General features: G+C 43.8%; 1 protein-coding gene across 1 annotated transcript; it reads left to right on the top strand.

The window, feature by feature from the left end:
• Window positions 1-16,862: 16,862 nt before the first annotated feature.
• LOC143684760 (whey acidic protein-like) lies at window positions 16,863-19,333 on the top strand. The gene is made up of 4 exons (XM_077162032.1): window positions 16,863-17,024; window positions 17,601-17,741; window positions 18,307-18,465; window positions 19,236-19,333. The coding sequence occupies exons 1-4, from the start codon at window positions 16,949-16,951 to the stop codon at window positions 19,250-19,252; spliced, it is 393 nt and encodes a 130-aa protein (XP_077018147.1). The 5' UTR covers window positions 16,863-16,948; the 3' UTR covers window positions 19,253-19,333.
• The last annotated feature ends 668 nt before the right edge of the window (window positions 19,334-20,001 follow it).

Genomic DNA, 20,001 nt, shown 5'->3' with positions numbered 1-20,001 from the left:
TTAACTCTTCATTCCCTACCCCACCCTGGCCCTTAGTAAACTGTTCATATAAAACTATGAATTTGCTTATTCTAATTATTTCATCTCAGTGAGATCACACACTATTTGTCCTTCTGTGTCTGGTTTATTTTACTCAACATAATGTCTTCAGAGTTCATCCATCTTGTACCATGTATGTTAATGAGCTATTTTTTTTATTTGTTAATGAGTTTTTAAACTACTGTTTTGTTTTCTTAAGAGGAGTATTTAAGGAGACTTTGCATCTTTATACTAAATTTTTAGTACAGTTTGAATTTCACATCACTCTGTAGCTTTCCTAATGCTGCTTTCTTCAGATGGAATTTATTCTCACAATCTACAGATCCATTACTTTGAAAACTCCACAATGACTTCTGGAACCAGAAAATCCAGCCAACTTGGTTGTACATTTGGGAGTTTGATGCCAATTGAGTTTGCTTCCCTCATTTCCTGCAATAGCTTTGGGCTGACCAAAACTTGCACCATTTTTTTGTTATGGTTTTTCTTCACTGGATGGGTGGGCCTTGTAGACTTCACTTTTCCTGTTGTGAACTCATGGGCAGCAATTATCATTATACCCAGTTTACCTGGAAGGCTGAAGGGTAGCACTAAAGCTTTCCAACAGTGCCTTCTCTAGGGTCTGCCACTAATCCTGGGGGTGGATTCCCACACTGAGCTGACCAAGGCCCATAATGAGTGGAGAGATGGCATTGGGGCACCAACTTGGGGGAAGCAAAGATGCAAATGCTGGACCCAGGAGATGTGCCCACTTCCTGGAGAGCAAACATATCCATCCATCCCAGCATCCCAAAGCCAGCATTAAGTGACATACCACCTTTCTGAGACTCAGCTTCCTTGTCAGAAAAATGGGAGTAAGAATTTCCACTTCATAATGGGCATTGTGCCTGGAAGTGTTCCAAAGAATCTGTGCTGCTGACCATCAGGTGCCTGACATCAGGATCCCCAAAGGTGACAAGGTCACTCCCAGGACTCTGTGGAGATGGTGTGGGTCAGGACAGAGCTGTGGGTCAGAGCCTCCAGTACCCCTATCCTCACAACCCCTAGTTCCTGCTTTAACTATAACACACAAGTTTGATATGGGGTTGTTTTATTGTTTTTCATTTCAAAATATTTTATAATTTCCATTTTGATTTCTCTTTTTTGCCCATGGTGTGATGATTTGAAAGGATGTATGTCCCCTAGAAAAGCCATGTTTTAATCTAAATCCTACTTCATAAAGGCAGAATAATCCCTATTCAATATTGTAAATTTGAAACTGTAATCAGATCATCTCCCTGGAGATGTGATTTAATCAAGAGTGGTTGTTAATCTGGATTAGGTGACAACGTGTCTCCACCCATTTGGGTGGATCTTGATAAGTTTCTGGAGTCCTATAAAAGAGGAAAGATTTTGGAGTATAAAAAAGAGATTCAGAGAGAGCAGAGCAGAATGACATAGCCACAAGAAGCAGAGTACACCAACCAATGACCTTTGGAGATGAAGAAGGAAAATGCCTCCTGGGGAGCTTCATGAAACAAGAAGCCAGGAGAAGAAGCTAGCAGATGACGCTGTGTTTGCCATGTGCCCTTCCAGATGAGAGGGAAACCATGACTGTGTTCACCATGTGCCTTCTCAGATGAGAGAGAAACCCTGAACTTCATCAGCCTTCTTGAACCAAGTTATCTTTCCCTGGATGCCTGAGATTGGACATTTCTATAGACTTGTTTTAATTGGGACATTTTCTTGGCCTTAGGACTGTAAACTAGCAACTTATTAAATTCCCCTTTTTAAAACTCATTCCATTTCTGGTATATTGCATCCTGGCAGCTAGCAAACTAGAATACATGGTTTATTCAAAGTGTATTTCTTTAGATGTTAAAAAGAATGAGGGACAGCTCCATAACTGAGATGGAATCATTTCCAGGATACACAGCTAAATGAGAAAAGCAAAACACAAAAGAGTGTCTATAAAACACTATCCTACAGATTAAAAAAAGGAGAAAATGTAAGAAAATATATGTGTATCTGCTCATTTGTGCAAAAGAACTACAGAGAAAGGCAAACCAGAAATTAAAGAGATTTGGTTACCTGAGATGGAAGGTGGAAAAGGGGTGGAAAGAGAAGAACCTGGAACTTGGATAGCAGGGGTGAGGCAGAAGTGACACTTCACTGAGTGTACCACTATGGACTGTAGTGACATTTCACATATCCCAAAAATAAACACCCAACATGGACTACAGGCAGTAATAAATGAACTTAAGTGTATTATAAGTGAATGATATAGCCACTCTGAAGGAAGTAGAAAAGAATGAACCTGAGTAATTTCGGGAAGCAGTACCTTGACTGGGTACTATAAGATGGAAGGCAAAAAGAAGTATGCATAGGGCCTTTAATACTGTATAGCTTAATGTAATGCCTGGAGACATCCTAGAATATATTAAGCAGATAACCAAAAGGCATTAGCAAAGTCCACTGAAGGATGGGAGAAAAAATATGGAACTATCAAACTTTACTATGGAGGAAACCCCTTATACTGTGTCAAATGTTAGGGACACCCAGATCTATAGGCCAAGCCCTTAATCTTGAGGCTTACTCTTGTGAAACCAAAGTATATAGTGGAGAAGCTTAGCCTATCTATAAGCATGCCTATGAGTCACCTCTGGAGGACCTCTTTTGTTGCTCAGGTGTGGCTTCACTCTCTCTAAGCTCAACTCTGCAAGTGAAATCATTGTCTTCCCCACTATGTAGGACATGATATCCAGGAGTGAAAGCCTCCTGGCTGCATGGGAGATAATTTTCAGGGATGAGTCTGGTCCTGCAACCTTGGGATCAACAATTCCATCCTGACCAAAAGGGGGGAAAGAAGTGGAACAAATAAGGTATCAGCTGCTGAGAGAGTTCAAATAGAGTCGAGAGGCTACTCTGGAGGTCACTCTTAGGCAAGCTTCAGTTAGACATTGCTGCCTATCATAACCTGCCAAACCCTAACCAAAACCATTCCTTCCAATCCTAAAGTATGCCTAGGGCAATAAATAAGATTCTACAAAGGTTCCATGCACTAGGGTAACTTTCCAGAAACTAACCTCCAGATGGGTCCCTGGACCAGATAAGGAAGGGCTCAAAAAAGAAAGAGGGCTTGTCAAAGGACATAGGAGCCAGCCTAGAGGAGTTCCTAATAGCCAAAGCTGGAACAATTTGAATAATCTAATAAATAAGTAAATAGGCAGAATGAACAGCTCTTCCTTAAAGAAGAATTCCAGTTAATATGTGTAGAAGAAAAGAGAAATAGGAAAACCACTATCAGGCAAATATCACAGTAATAAATATTGCAGACAAGATCAGCCAATGGATTCTAAAATTAGTGGGCCAGGTTATTAGGCAAAATGGCAGTGTAGTGAGGTGTGGAATTTAGTTCATCCTCCAAGGCAGCTAGTAAATAGCCAGTAATTGTATGGAACAACTGTTTGGGGGACTTCAATGACCTGACACACAGCGTACACCACTCTGGAGTGGGTAGATTGGCTGGGATGCCACACTGCACTGTAAATCTCCCAAGCCATGGAGGCTGGTGCCCCTCCTCCACAGGCACGGCAGACTGATTCCCTGAGGGAAAAGGAAACAAACTCCTAGTAGCCAGGAGTTAGCTAAACCAAGCTCCAATTGAAGAATTAATTAACAAATTCATACTGCTGAAAATAGGCCCAGCATAGATAAACCAATAAACAGATAAGCACTAAAGGAATCAGGAGTTTTCATCCCAGCAGAAAAGGGGCAGGGCTAATGGGGGGGGGAAGCAACTTTTTGAGTTGAACAGCACAAAATACTGGGAAAGGGCTGGGTCCCAAGAAAAAAGAGACACAGAGAACCTGGGAACACAGAGCCAGAGAGCTTGGGTCCAGCTCTGAAAAGGCTTTTTTTCCCTTTTATTTTCTTTCTTAACAGCTTTGCAGGCATCCTCAGGCTTCATCATTGCCCCAAGCAAAGACGTAATTAAGACATGTCTGAGAGACAAAGTAAAACAGTCAGGTAGATGGAGACAATTCCTTAAAGGATGACTCTTCCCCAAGAAAGGGGGGCCAGCTCAAGTGGCAGCCCTCCTCCAGGGAATTCAGGCCCCAGGGGCTAGAAAACAGAAGCAACTTAAGCCCACCTTCTACCTCAGTCTCTGTCTCAACCACACCACAGGTAGAGAGAGTGTGCTGAAATTCAAGGCACTGCATAACTTTATGCTGGTGGGAAGCTGCAGGCAGACAAGCGCCACGTGAGGGGTAGAACAGGAAATGCACAGAGTCTAGAGATTTCATAGGAATGTCTGACAACCTGCTGGGACTCGACCGCAGGAAAATTTGATACTGGTTACACCCTCTGTGCCAGTTGGAAAGGATTTATGTACCCTAGAAAAGCCATGTTTGAATTCTAATCAATCTTGTGAGGGCAATGGTTTCTTCTAATCCCAACTAACACTATAGGTTAGAAGCTTGATTAGGTTATCTCCACAGAGATGTGACTCAATCAATTGTGACTATTAAACTTGATTAGATGGAGGCATGTCTCCACTCTATTCTGTGTAGGTCTTGATTAGTTTACTGGAATCCTGTAATAGAGAAGACAGTTTGGAGAGCATTCCCTTTTTAAGAATGAAGAGAGAGCCATAGAATCACAACAGAATGATGAGAGAGCCACAGAGTCCACTAGCCAGTGACCTTTGGAGGTGAAAAAGAGACGGCCACCAGGGAGCTTCATGAACCAAGAGGCCTGGAGAGGACGCTGGTAGATGTTGTCCTGTTCACCATGTGCTTTCCCAGTGGAGAGAGAAACGCTGAATTTCATCGGCCTTCTTGAACCAAGGTATCTTTCCCTGGATGCCTTAGATTGGACATTTCTATAGACTTGATTTTGGACATTTCCATGGCTTTAGAACTGTAAGCTAGCAACGTATTTAATTCTGCTTTTTAAAAGACATCCCAGTTCTGATATATAGCATTCTGGCTGCTGGCAAACTAGAACACCCTCCTCCTGAGATGAGGGTCTGTCTTGTCTGGGAAAATCTGAGTGGGGTGAATCGTATCTAAGGAGACCCTCCTCAAAAAGATAGGTTCCACATAGGCAGGGCAAGAACCAGAAAAACCAGAGTTGAAAAATTCTGATCAGTTAAACAAAGGCTATGTTAGAGGTCTAGAATAAGTTGAATTGAATACCAAAGAACAGATAGAGAACTAGGCCAATCAACAAGAAAACCCTAGGTAAAAGTGAAAATGACCTCCAAAAAAATTAAATTAGTGGGCCAAAATTTGAGGGGGGGAAGAATATTTTTGTAATCTCAAATACAACCTCCAGGATATTTTTTAACTACCAGTGTGTCCTAGTTTGCTAGCTGCCAGAATGCAGTATACCAGGAACAGAATGGCTTTTTAAAGGGGGAATTTAATAACTTGCTAGTTTACAGTTCTAAGGCTGAGAAAATGTCCCAAAGAAAGCAAGTCTATAGAAATAGCCAACCTATGACATCCAGGGAAAGATACCTTGATTCAAGAAGGTCGATGAAGTTCAGGGCTTCTCTCTGAAGTGAAAAGGCATATGGAGAACACGGTCAGGGTTCCTCTCTCAGCTGGAAGGGCACATGGCAAATATGGTATCATCAGTTAGCTTCCTCTCCTGCTCCCTGGGAGGTGTTTTCCTTTTTCATCTCCAAAAGTCGCTGGCCAGTGGACTCTCTGCTTTGTGGTTCTGTGGCATTCTGTCATCATTCTCTGCCCTCCCTGAATCTCCCGCTTTCTCCAAAATGTTTCCACTTTTATAGGATTTCAGTGAACTCATCAAGACCCTCCTGGAATGGGTGGAAACACATCTCCACATAATCCAGTTAAACACCACTCTTTATTGAGTCACCTCTCCAGGGAGATAATCTAAAATTTCAAACATACAGTACCAAATAGGGATTAGAAGAAACAGCTCTCTTTACAAAATGGGATTAGGATTAAAACATGGCTTTTCTAGGGTACATACATCCTTTCAAAACAGCACAAAAGGTAAACATACAATAATTTTATATTGTTAATGCCCTCCAAACAAAACCAATACCTGCAGTTGAACAAGTTGAGTCTATTGCTCATTGTAATTAGGGAGAATGAACTAGGAGTAAGAGGATGTTAGAAAGGATTTATAAGATTTGGACTTTTATTAGGTAATCTGGGGGAGGGCTTAAGAAAGCACAGCTTTGTTATGTATTGGATGCAGTCAGGAAGAGAGTAATTCTATGATTGTGTGCCAATAAATATTATCTAAGAAGATGGAAGACTAGAGCAAAGGCTAAAGCTATAATTGATAAAGAAGCTGAAGTCACACGTATTAGCCAAAGGAAGGTGAATATATGATCATTGTATAGCTTGGTTCCTATTTTGTCTGTGTTCTGACACAATTATGAAGTAGTCTTGTTTTGTCTTGATATGTCAGGGTCATGGGCTGGCTTTGTCTAATATTGATATTCTATGAATTTGTCAGTGTTTAACAGGAGAACCTGAAGTCTTAACTGGGAGTGCCAGGCTAGCTTTTGGATGTCAGGGGCAGAACAACAGAAGCCCAAATTTAAGATCTCAAGAAGAATGGAGTAGACATTTATAGGCATCTGGGAAAAATCCCCTTGGATTACATCATCCCAACAGAAGCTAAACTGGGAGTATTCAGATCTGCTAAAATTATTTCAATGACTTCCGTATACTTAAAAGACATGGCAATCGTGAAGCCAAAGGAAACTCCCATGATATTTTTAAAATTTTATTTTCATTGCCGACAGGAAAAGAATTGGGAGATTCTTTCTAAGAAATCTAGCTTTCTGGCTTCACTTGATAAATCAGAAAACAGTGCTTTTGCTTCTAGTAATGATATATAGTAATTCAGATTACCCCTGACCTGAGGCTAATGCAAGAAGCTGAAAACAGTAATAACTGATAAATGAGTCAATAAGTCCATTGAAAGCACTGAAAGTTTGAAAGATGGGGAAGAAAACTACAAGAAGCTAGAGACATTCTTGAACCAAAACAAGAAGCCTAGTTATTCAAAGCTGTGTTTGCCCCAGGGACATTTTCCATTCCAGGGACTTGGCTGTGAAGGTGAGTTTTGCTTCTGGCTGCCTCCTTGAACAGAAGGGATAGAAGTCAAAGATCACCAAGGTAAGGGGAGAATGGAAAGTTCTTATATTAATATGGTTATGACAGCTTTATTTTGGTTACTATGTGTTTTTTACTGCTTGATATTAATCTTGATCAACTTGTGCTGTGTTTCTCCACCATTGAGAAGTGCAGAACACCCATGTGCGGGGACAGGCTATGATGAAATTTGTGGAATGGAGTGACAGACTCACTGGACAAGAGTCAAAAGCAGGAATCCCACTTTAGAGGCCATGCCATTGCCCATAAGAGAGGGGCATGTGTCTTGGAAGGTGACCTCCCAGTCCCCATCTACATTTCAAAAACTTTGGAGGAAGCCCAGAACCTGGTGGACAACTGGGGAGAGAGTATGTGCTCTCCTTCACACATGCCCCAGTGGCTCCACATTTCAGCTCAGGGTCTTGGTTTCCCCATACATCCCTGGGCACTCTGAGGCTGGGAACATGAAAAGGGAGATTGGTGAAGTCAAGCCAGCCAGTGCCAACGGATATCACCCTAGGGCCCAAGAAGAACCCCATGTCCCTTGCCCCTGGGGGTGGCCAGCTTGGCAGTACATCATCATTCCTGGAACCTTCCTGGCTTCTCTATGAAGCTCACAGGGCTCTGACAGCAGATATAGCACCTGCCTGAACACCCTGTCGTGTCAGCACCTCCAGTTCCTCCCCATTTTTTCCTCTACCTCCACCCCAAGTCCCCCTTTGGCCTTACCACTTCTCTTGAGAGTTAAAGCAGAACAGTTCTCATACTCTCCCATCCTTCTATATAAAGAAACTGAACCCAGAAAGAAGTTATTTGTCCAGGACACATTGTCATAGTATATAAATAATTTTTTTGAAAGACTGAGAAATGGATTGAAATGATGGAGTCCTGCAAATGACAGGATAGTCTGCAACCACTAATGATGCTTCCAAGATGTATTGATGGCATGGGACTATAAAACATTAATACAGCATGCCTCCAATTACATGGAATCTGTCTATATATGGAGGGGGTATATTAGTCTGGGTTCTATAGGGAAAAAGAACTAATAAGAGATGTATATGAAGATATGAAGAGATTTTTATAAGAATTGTCTCAGGTGACTGAGGAGATGGGCAAGTCCAAATTCCATGGCACTGGTCACAAGTTAGGAACTCCGATTAAGGTTTTTGATGAATTCCCCAGGAGAAGCTGGTTGGCTAAAGTAAGGTTGGAAATTCTTTCTTCTGGCTACTGAAATCATCACTTCTACTTTTAAAGTCTTCAGCTGATTGGATGAGACTTCTCTCATTGTTGATTGCCAGAGATACAATCAACAGACTGATGATTTAAGTCCATGGATAATCCTCACAGTAACAATTAGGCCAGGGCTTGCTTGGCCAAACAAATGGACAGCAACTTTGCCAGTTGAACTTAACCATCATAATCCATCCCTTGTCAACTTGACAGCCATACACAACTCCTTAAACCATATTTAATTTCTTAATAGAAACAATAACAGTCATATCTTTGTCTAATAACATTCAACTGTCCTGTGCCCAACCAGAAATGCACTAACTCTCCCCACAATAGAGTGCAAGTCCTTGGCTAATATTCACTCTTAAACTAGATATCCTGTAGCTTAAATACTATGACTTGAAGCTAATTCAACTTATGTCATATAGTGTGCGAGTTTGAATCTGTTGTATACCCCAGAAAAGCCATATTCATTAATCTTCATTCAATATGGCTGCGTGAGATCTCTTTGATAGCTTCCATGGAGATGTGACCCACCCAATTGTGGGTAGTACCTTTTAATTAGATGGCATTCTAGTTTGCTAGCTGCCAGAATGTGGTATACCAGAAATGGAATGGCTTTTTTACGGGGCAAATTTAATAAGTTGCTTGTTTACAGGTCTATGGCTGTGAAATTTTCCAAATTAAAACAAGTCTATAGAAATGTCCAATCTAAGGCATCCAACGAAAGATACCTTGGTTCAAGAAGGCTGATGATGTTCAGCATTTCTCTCTCTCAACCAGAAGGGCACATGGTGAACATAGCATTGTCTGTTAGCTTTCTTTCCAGGCCTTTTGCTTCATGAAGCTCCCTGGGAGGCGTTTCCTTCTTCATCTCCAAAGGTCATTAGATTGGTGGACTCTGTGGTTCTCTCATCCTTCTGTCGTGGTTCTGAAGCTCTCTTCTCATTCTCAAAAGATTGGACCCTCTGCTTCATCATTCTATGGCATTCTCTGCTCTCTCAGACTCTCCAGCCTTTTCCAAAATGCTTCCTCTTTTATAGGATCCCTGTAAACTAATCGAGACCTACATAGAATGGGTGGAGACACATCTCCATCTAATCAAGTTTAATACCCACAATTGATTGAGTCACATCTCTGAGGAGATAATCGTTTCCAAACTATAATGCTGAGTAGAGATTAGAATAAACCTTTGCTCCCACAAGATTGATTAGGATTAAAATATGGCTTTTCTAGGGTACATAAATCCTTTCAAACCAGCACAGATGGTTTCCATGGAGATGTGTCTCCACCCATTCCAGGTGAAGTTGTTTACTATACACCTTTAAGAGGGAATGATTTTGGAAAAGGCTCTAGGGCCAACAGAGCCCACACAGCCAGAGATCTTTGGCGATGCAGAAGGAAAACACCCCAGGGATTCCTTAGGAAACGAAAAGAGAAAGCTAACAGATGTTGCCATGTGCCTTTCCAGCTGACAGAAGTGTTCTGGACCCATCCGCCTTTCTTGAATCAAGATATCTTTGCCTGGATGACAGTGGAAAAGGAAGAGCAACGACTCCAGATCGAGAAGGAAGAAACACAAAGGCTCTCAAACCAGTGTCACTCACCAGCTTCACTCATAAAGGAGGTGACAATAGAATTAACAGCCAGTGTATAATGGGGATAATTTTACATGTAAGAAAATGTCCCTAAGTTTCAGAACTTCTGACTATTGGGAAATTAAATGACATCATGTTTGAAAATGTTAAAACTTTAGCAGACAAAAAAATCATGATGCAAATAAGGCAAAATGTTTCCAATTGTTAATCTAGACAATTGGTATGTAGGTGCTTATTGTGCTATCATTTCTACTTAGCAACATGTTTAAATCTTCATTATAACATGTGAAAATGAAAACCTCTACCATTAATCATGGCTCTATCTATCCAGTTGCCAAGCTAAGAGTGTTTGATAGTACAGTGTTGTTATTTGGGGGGGGGTGAGGAGTGGCTCTCACCCTCTTTCCTAGAATTAATTGATGTAGCTTCTTGGAATGACACTTGGACAGGGTCATTAAAGTATACAGTACATGGACCCTTTGACCCAGCATTCCCTTATAGACCTATACCCTGCAGATGTACTTGCCTATGTGCCCAAAACTTGAGTCCTGGGTTGTCCGTGGACAATGTCTGTAGTAGCAAAGAATTGGAAGCACCCTAAGTGTCCATCAGTAGGAGAACAACAAATACACTGACGTATCCATACAGTGGGGGCTAGGCAGCCACTAAAAATCAGGTTTGTGTATAATTATATGCAACAATTTCCAAGATGATATTTATAAAAAAAAAAAAAAGAAATGGGGAAACACTGTATATATATATATATATATATTGTATTTTTATAAAGAGCAGACATATACCCATATCTGGCACAGTGAGACACTTCAGGTATTGTTCCCCCTCAGAAGCCTTGAACAACCATCAAGAACTGGAAGAAACATCTCTCTCAAAGCTCCAGAAAACAGTTAAAGGGCTGCAGCAACAGGGAGAGCCTAAAATCAAGAAAAAGTTCCCTTAAAATGATAGGCTTTCATGGTGCCCTGGCTGGCTCCTCCCCCATCCCTCATTGGCTTGGGGCTGAGCCAGCTCATGCTCTAGTGTGTGGGTTCCTGGTCTCAGTTCAGAAGGGAGCAGAGTAACCCTCGTGTACATACTGGGAACATATATGTCTGGCCCAATCTGTCTGGCAGTGGCTTGAAGGACTCACTGAGTATAGAAGGCAGCCTGAGTAAGGGATTGTTGGTTGTAGGACACACAGTGCAATGCCTAGACTGAAGGGAAACTGTTCCCTGGGGAAGAGGACACATTTGTATCTGTGCAAATGGGGGACTTCCTAGAGACAAATGTACATATCCAAGACAAAACATATGGACAGAAAGGATTAGGGAGGCTCCTATGCTTTGGCCAGGAGATATTCTCTAAACCCATTGTATGGATAAGCCCTGAGGGAGAGAATACACACAGTTTAATCTGCAAAGACTGAGAGAGGTGTTTTTCCTCCTCCTCCTCTTCTTCTCCTTTTTTCCTTCTTCTTCTTTTTGTTAGCTCCTGAACCCAAGGAAAGCTGTGTCATAACACTGGTTTGATATAAACTTAAGGAACAGATGCCCCAGAAGTCTAAATTTCAGAGATAAGACATTAAAATATGAAAATTTCCAGGTTTCAACAAAAGACTACAAAACATACAAAGAAACAGGAAGGAATAACTTAAGCAAAGGAGATTAAATCATTAGAAACCATTAATGAGGAGGACCAGAGCTTCAACATAGCAAAGACTTTTTTTTAATGTTCTAAATATGCTCGAAAAGTTCAAAGAAACCAGTAAAATGTTCAATGAACACAAAGAAAATATCAATAAAGAGATAGAAATCATGAAAAGCAACCAAACAAAACTGAAGCCTAAAGTAACAGAAATTAAAAATTCGCTAGAGGGGTTCAACAGTAGATTGAATGGCTGGCAGAAGTATCCATGCACTTGAAGATAAGGCTATTTAAGTCATCTAGTCTGAGGAGCAGAAGGAAGAAAGAATGAAGAAAAGTGAACAGAGCCTGAAAAATATGTGTGATACCATGAAGTGTACCAATATATGCATTGTGGGAGTCCCAGAAGGAGGAGAAAGAAATGGACAGAGAGAATATTCAAAGAAATAATGGCTGAAGACTCCCCAGATTTAATAAAAGACATGAAAATACACATCCAAGACACTCTAAACAGGATAAACACAAAAACTCACACCACACTGTGTTATGACCAAACTGTAAAATGCCAAAGATAAAGAGAGAATTCTGAAAGTGGCACTAGAGAAGCATTGTATCATGCACAAAGGAACCTCAACAAGATTAAGTGCTGATTTCTCACAGAAACCATGAAGGCAAGACGGCAGTGGGATGACATATTTTAACTACAGGAAGCAAATAACTGCCAACCAAGAATTCTATACCCAGCAAAAATTGTCTTTCAAAGTGAGGGAGAGATTAAAACATTATCAGATAAAAACAAGCTGAGGTAATTCGTCATCTACAAGAGATGCTAAAAACAGTTCTGCAGGTTGAAAGGAAAGAACACTAGACAATTGACTGAAGCCACATGTTTTAGTTTGCTAAAGCTTCAGAAACACAATATACCAGGATTAGGTTGGTTTTCACAATGAGGATTTATGAATTTACAAGTTTACAGTTCTGAGGTCATGAAAATGACCAAATCAAGTCATCAACAGGCAATGCTTTCTCCCTGAAGACCAGCTACCAGACATCCTGGGCTCCTCAGTCACATGGCCAGACACATGACAGTATCTGCTTGTCTCTCCCTTCTCTTTTAGGCTTCACTACTTTCAGCTCCTTGCTTCCAAGGCTTTCTCTCTGAGTTTCTATGTCTTTCTCTCTGCCTTCTGTGTCTTTCTCTGTTTTCATCCCCTTATAAAGGACTCCAGTAAGAGGGTTAAGATCCACCAGGGCCATGCTTCAACTGAAATAACCTAGATCTACACCCACAGGAATAGATTAGCTTTAAGAACATGATTTTCTGGGGTCCATAAAGCCTCCAAACTATCACACCACATAAAGAAATAGAGATCTCTGCTAGAGATAAAGACATAGGTAAATATAAATACCAGTTCTATTGTATCTTTGGTTTGTAATTCCATGTTTATTTCCTATAGGATCTAAAAGATAAATGCATAAAATGTAATGAAGAATTAGTGAATTTAGACTCATATAAACATATAATTTGTGACAAGGTAAACAAGTTCACAAACTTGTGAACTACGTAAAGGTGGAAGGAACAGAGGAGCATAAGTACAGTTTGTGTATACTATTGGATTTAGTTAGCATCAAAGATAATGAGATTGTTACACATTTTGATGTTAAATTTCAACCTTATGATAACTATTAAGAAAATATCAAAGAATAGGCAAGCTCATAGAGTGAGAAATTAAAGTACAGGTTTCCAGGGGTAGGGGGCAGAAGAAAATGGAAATTAATGCCAAATGGGTGTAGGTTTTCCATTTGGAGAGATGGGAAAGTTTTAATAATGGAAGGTGGTGAGGGTAACACAATATTGTGGATGTGATTAATCCCATTGAATGGTATGCTTAGGAGTGGTTGAGATGGGAAGAAAGTTTACATTGTATGTTCCCACAACTTAAAAAAAGAAAAATTGAAGAGATGATGCAATTAAATGCAATCCATGATCCTTAGGTGGGATATCACAAGGGAGGAGAAAAGGCACAAAATGATACAAGTGGGACATATGAAAAAATAGGAATACAGACTATAAACTTTATATAAATACCATATTTCTTGAACTTGAAACTGGGTGCTTTAGATGATTACATGAGTGAATATTCTTACTCTTAGAAAATGTACATGGAAGTGTTAAGTGTTCAAGGAGTATGATGTATTACAACCACACGCAAGTGTTCAGAAAATGTATTGAAAGTAAATTAGTGGTGGAAGGGGAGGGAATGGGGAGTGGCTGCTAATGGGTACAGTGTTTCTATTTGGGGCGATGAAAATGTTCTGGAATTAGATAGTGGTGATGGTTGTGCAAACTTGTGAGTATACTAAAAACCACTGAATTATACATATTTAAAGGGTACATTTTATGGTATACGAATTTGATTTCAATAAAAAAATTAAAGTAAAGAACCCAGCTTTTTATCCTCAATTATATTGGAAAATTACAGAAATGACTGACTATAAGAAGCAACCCAGATTTCTGTATACTGTCTGGATTCATCTGCTTCTGAGAATGGTGAAACATGATGGTTTATTACAGTGGTTTTAATGCAATGGTAGGAAAATCCAGTCTGAGAAGTGCAGTTAAACAGTTCATTATGTTAGAAAATTACAAAAGTGATTAAGAGGAAACTGAATCCTTGGAAAAAGAGATGAATTTTAAAATTAAAAGAAGAGAAGAAAAAAGAAGCAGGAAAAAAAAAGTTGAGTTTTATGCATCCACAAGCATATACAAACTGTGCAATTTGGTTGATTTCCAAATTTAATTATAATTTATACTTATAAAATATAATTTTATCAAATATAATAGTATCAAATATAGTTTCATACTTATATTTGCATTTAAACTGGCATTGCACAATATAAAGATGAATGATAAAATGCATTTTAATTTGTATTTACTTAGAATGACTCTGTTTTAGTTTCTTTAGGCTGCACAAGCAAATACCTTCAATGGGCTAGGTTAAACAATGGTAATTTATTGGCTCACAATTTTGAGGCTGGGAAAAAATCCAAATCAAGGCATAATCAAGGCAATGTTTTCTTCCTAAGAGTGGCTTCTGGGGCTGCCTACTGGTGATCCTTGATTCTTAGTTTGTCACATGGCAAAGCACATGGTGGCCTCTCCTGGCCTCTCTGTTCTCTTCTGGGTTCCACTGAATTTCAGCTTCTTCCTTCCCATGGCCTTGACTCTATCTGTCTGGATTTTATTCTACATGTAAGAACTCCAGTAACAGGGTCAAGACCCATTTCGACTGAGGTGGGCCACACCTTGACTGAAACAACCTCATCAAAACATCCTACTTCAGACGGGTTCACACTCACAGGAATCGATTAAGTTTTACATACAGCTCCAAACCACCATTAAAATATACAGTAAAATTTTAAAACACCATTACAAGATGAGAAAGAAATTGCAGAAGAAAAGAAACAGCTTTTTATTGTAGTGTGCCTCTAATGGCATGCTTTTCCTGTGTGTATTTTGTGCTGGACCACATACCTTATGCAGCTGGCCCTGGGGACACCCTGCCATGACGCTGGGTCTACCATCAGGCTCTGAGCAATAGGGAAGGACAGGCTAGAAAGGATGGACCCCTGCAGGTCTGCACTGTGCTTGATGGCTGGCCGGGATGGCTGAAGGCCAAGTCCTAGAGGTGCTGGACATCTGTGGTCCTGGCCTGGGTCACCTCTGGACTTGGACCCACCATCTGAACAAAAGGATTCTGAAGTCTCCTAGCGCAACCCATTCATCACGTAGGCAGGAAAGGACTGAGAACCTTGAAAGGGAAGGCCACCAGGACCCGGCCAGTGGGTGGTTGTGGCCTTAGACCATCACTGTGCTTCTCTGAGCCCTGCTTTCTCCTGCTCAGGTTGTAGAACCCACCTGCACTGCAGGGAAGATGGAGTCAAACAGTAGATGTGGAAACATTTGGGAACTCTGACCTTTTAGAGCCACAAGTGAGAGGCGCTGAGAGGTTACTCTTGGCCAGTGTCTCCAGATGCCACTTACTGAGCCCTTGAAATCTGCGGTGGTATGCTCACAGGGTGCCATGGGACCAGTAGAGAAGGCACACTTTGTCCCAGGACAGGAAAGCAGAAAGACCCAAACTCTGGGAGAGCACTGTGGGCTAGAGCAGAAAATATCCTTGTAGCAAAGCATGAAGGCATCCAGCCCCAGCCCCCGGGGGTAAGCTATAAGGAGCTCCGTTCCAAAATCCAGAGGCAATAGGGCCAAGCAGCCATGATCTCACGTGGGGCAGAGGAGCCCTCAGAGGAGGGCTAGGGAGCTGTACGTCAGGAAGCAGTGGTGGTGGACTACAGGACTCCAGAGGACAGTCCTGGGCCTCTCTTCCCTGTTCATGCCCTCAAGGCAGGAGGATCAAGGAAGTAATCCCACCAGGAGGTCGGGGACATTGTCAGAAGCTGAGCATCTGCCCCTGCCCTGAGGCTAGGCCACCTGCTTGGCACAGGATGGGAGATTTCTGGGAAGACAGCTTCCAGGCATCTCCTACCATGCCCCCAGTCCACCTCAACTCAGAGCATGTTCCCTTCATTTCTCTGAAAACCCTGCATTTTCTGTGATGAGCACAGTTGGTGCCTCAAAACAAAACAACCCAAATTTTAAAATTTGAAGAAAAAAAAATCAAGGAAAACAGAAAACCCTCCAAAGTAAAATGGCCCAGGCCCTTGGTTTCTATATCACATCGTGTTTTCTCTGTGACTTTGGAAAAATTTAGCGTTGTAGTGTACATGCTGTTTATTGGACCTTTATGCTTCAATAGTCCTCTCCATATTCATTTTAAATGACGGCCGTATTATTTCCGTGATAGGTCCTATTTCTTCCTTCTTCTGCCCTGAATTTTCCTAATTCTCATCATAAACTTGTATTACTTTCAAATTGGAAGTGTTTGGCTTTATTAGGAACTTTATTTCAATTTGCAAACGCGACCCCCATCGACAAGGCTGTCTCTCCCCTCGGGCTGTTTTCCAACGGCAGTGTTTGTCCTCACAGCCCTCCAGGAGGGGATGGGCCTCTCTACCGCTCCAAGGAGGAAGCGACTTGGCCCAGCTGGGGCAGCGCCAGACCCGCCCCTCCCGGACTGTCTGTGGTGCTCGGGTGCGCCCTTCCCCACTCTCTGGCCACACACATCCCTCTTCCTTCCCACCAACCCTCCCAGAGCTCGCGCCCTTTAAAGGCGCGGGGGCGCGTGGTCGGCCAGCCACAGCCTCTTCTGCATCTCCTGCAGCAGCCGCCCGCACTCCTTCACTGACACCATGCGCTCTCTCACCATTCTGGCCCTGGCCATGCTCTCCCTGGAAGCGGTCCTAGCCCTGGACTTCATCTCGCCAGGTAGGCCCGGCCACCCAGGGCCCCACCCAGCCTGCTGTGCCCCACAAGATGCCCTCTTGGGGCAAACCTGGTGGTTTGATGATGGGGTCAGAAAGGAGTGGCACAGGCTCACCCCTCGCCAAAGGGGGTCCAGCAATGACAGAAAAGCAGGAGCCCAGCCCCACGGGACTGACGGGACCCACAGGACCCCCGGGACCCCCGGCACGGGTGGGGGCTGGCATCTGCCGTCCGGGCTGCCGCGCTGGTGCTGGTGGTCCCCCAATCGGAAGTGTCTGGTAGGGTGGGCAAGACAGCCAGAAGAAAACAGTGGGGAAGGGGGTAGGCGATCTCCATCTCCTAGAAAGGGTCTGTGACCCATGATTTATAATGTTCATAGCTTTTGGCAGTTGTGTTACCCTGCTGGTATAGTTTTTCTCACCTTCTAAGAAATGGAAATGGAGTGCAGGGGTGTGGGAGGGAAAGAACCCTCTATTTCCATCCATGCCTCCACCCTGTGCTTTCTGCGCAAGACTCTCAGAAGAGGCAGGGAGTGGGGCCTGGGCCTGGGCCCCCTCCCACTGCCCCTCCTGTGTGCAGAGCGGATAGCCATTTGCCCCGCGGCCAGCTCATCCGACGAGGGCCTCTGCGCCAGCACCTGCCTCACCGACCAGGACTGCGCGGCTGACACCAAGTGCTGCGCCAACGCCTGTGGCCGCGCTTGCGTGCGCCCTGTCATGGGTAAGGCTCCGCTCTCGGTGCTCCTCAGGATCGGCACTCAGCCTATGGGCACAGGGTCTCGGGGGTTCACTAGAATCCCTCAGACCGAGCTCTCAGGTCAGGAGGAGGGTGGGACCAGCTTTGTCAAGGGTTGGTTGGAGCTGGGCACTTCAGACCATTCTCTTAGGGAATGAGCGCAAGAGCCCTATGAACTAGTTTCACCTCCCTGGAAAGGGCCTGGGGCAAGACCAAACTCACCCACCTCTGTCCCAGCATCGCCCAAGGCTGGTTGCCCGGGTTGTTACATCAGAGCCACCCCTCAGCAGCCTTGACTGTGGCCTTCCACTGGGGCAGGCTCCCTGATCCTCCCTCCCAACTTGTCCCTAAGGGACTTAGGGCAAGTAGAAAGGAGCCCAAGGGAGGCATCTCACTGACTGGTCCCTCTGTGTGGTCTCAGGATCTCACGGTGGCTCCATCTTCTCATTTATGAAAGAGGGATCTTCAGGTCAGAGGGGAGGTGGGCACAGCAAGGTCCAGGGAGTATAAAGAGCTTTGAGAATCAAATGGCTTCACTTCTCTCCCCTAGTACCTGTCCCAAAGGCTGGCGGCTGCCCTCAGAGGCAGGTCCCACTGAGTCCACAGCTCTGCTTAGAGAAGAGTGAGTGCACCAGTGATGACCAGTGTCAGGACAACAAGAAGTGTTGTTTCAGCCGCTGTGCCATGAGGTGTATGGTCCCAGCCCCAGGTATGAGGTCCAGGAGTCCCTCTCACAGAGCACAGTCCCCAGGAGCCATGGACACCAGCTCTCCCTTTGCTTCTGCTTGCCAGTGTCCTGAGGGTGGGTCAATGCAGGAAGCCCCAGGGGGAATGGGTTATGGACTTGGGCTGCCCTGAGGGGACCCAGCATCAGGATATCGGAGGTGGCTCAGTCTGCACCTGCAGGTGCTCGGTTTGGCTCCTCAAGCCATCCTCCAGGTTTGCCTGGAGAGTGGGTGTCATTAGCTTCTGCCAGATGATTCAAGGGGAGCTCCGAAAAGCAAAGAGACCAACCATGGGCTCCACATGAGTGATTGTGGAACTGCAACTTGGGCCCAACTGTTACCTGTGAACAGAACCTGTGCCTTTGCCATTGTAAAGAAAGAGAGACAGCTTCGGCCCCAATTATGAGAAGGAGCTCTAGGTTAGGAGCCCAGAGAGATGGGCTCCAGGGTTGGCACTGTCCACAAAGATAAGGATGCATGAACCCAGTCACCTGCCTACAGGTGGTTGTGAAGACAGGTGTGGCAGTCATGTGAAGGGCTCAGTCTGTTTGCCTGTACAGAGAGAATAAATAATACTTGCACAGTCTAACTTTCATATCAGGGGGTCTAGAAAGATGGGTGCATACATATTAGCATGTATCAGAGGTCAGAGGCAGGAAGAGGCCCTTTCCTCTCCCCCCTGCCTGCCCCCTCCTCCACACCTTGGCCGAGCCTTCCTGTGGGGGTCTGAGGGGTCTCTACTTTCCCTATACAGAAAATCCTCTTCAGTGAGAGGAGCCTTCTGCAGGGAGCCTCCCAGCACCATTCAGACCCCACGCCTACCCAGCAAGAACTTTCTCTCCTGGATCCAGAGGGCTCATTATGCCCCCTTCTGGTTGCTAATAAAAAAAATCCAGTTTGCTTCCTGTCTACGTCTGTCTATGGGTCTGTCCTGGGCACCTACTGTGAGAGGTCTTGCCCTCAAGGAGCCCCCAGTCTGGTCAGGGAGGCAAATGAAGAAAACAGGCAATTGTCTGTGTGGCAAGGTGGGCTCCCAGGGCCTGGGGATGGACAGCCAGCCTGGCATATTTGGAAGTCAGCGCCGGCTATAGCGGAAAAGCCTGGTGGCCATCTCCAAGCCAGTGACAGCCTCCTCCACTCGGCTCTTGAGGCCATCCCTGGCCCTCCGGAGTCTACCCCTTTTCGGAGGCATTAGATAATGCCCAGTAGCTGTGGGACAGAGCAGGAGATGGCTCCTAGGGAGGTCTTGGAGCTCATAAGTAGCTCTGGACACTGGAGGGTTTGGCAAGAGTCTTGACATGATTAGGGAGAGTTTGGCTCCCACTCTGACGTCTTCCCCTGGGAGTTCTTGGGAATGCAGATTGTCGGGCTGGTCTCAGACCTGCTGATTCAGAAACTCTGGAAGGGGGACCCAGCAATCTTCCGCTTGCTAACGTTTAAGCACCACAGGATCAAACTGCCACCTTCTTATACTTTATTGTGCATGGGAATCACCTGGAGATCCTGTTAAAATGCAGGTT

This window comes from Tamandua tetradactyla, chromosome 1 (assembly GCF_023851605.1).
Source record: "Tamandua tetradactyla isolate mTamTet1 chromosome 1, mTamTet1.pri, whole genome shotgun sequence".
Taxonomy (NCBI): domain Eukaryota; kingdom Metazoa; phylum Chordata; class Mammalia; order Pilosa; family Myrmecophagidae; genus Tamandua; species Tamandua tetradactyla.
The sequence above is the reverse complement of the archived record's forward strand: the minus strand, read 5'-3'. Positions and strand labels throughout refer to the sequence as shown.

Excerpts from the sequence above, each read along its gene's own strand:
- LOC143684760 (XM_077162032.1), top strand. The coding sequence starts at position 16,949 with ATGCGCTCTCTCACCATTCTGGCCCTGGCCATGCTCTCCCTGGAAGCG. Across the intron at positions 17,025-17,600 it reads CCTGGACTTCATCTCGCCAG|AGCGGATAGCCATTTGCCCC; the intron begins GTAGGCCCGGCC and ends TCCTGTGTGCAG. Across the intron at positions 17,742-18,306 it reads TTGCGTGCGCCCTGTCATGG|TACCTGTCCCAAAGGCTGGC; the intron begins GTAAGGCTCCGC and ends TCTCTCCCCTAG.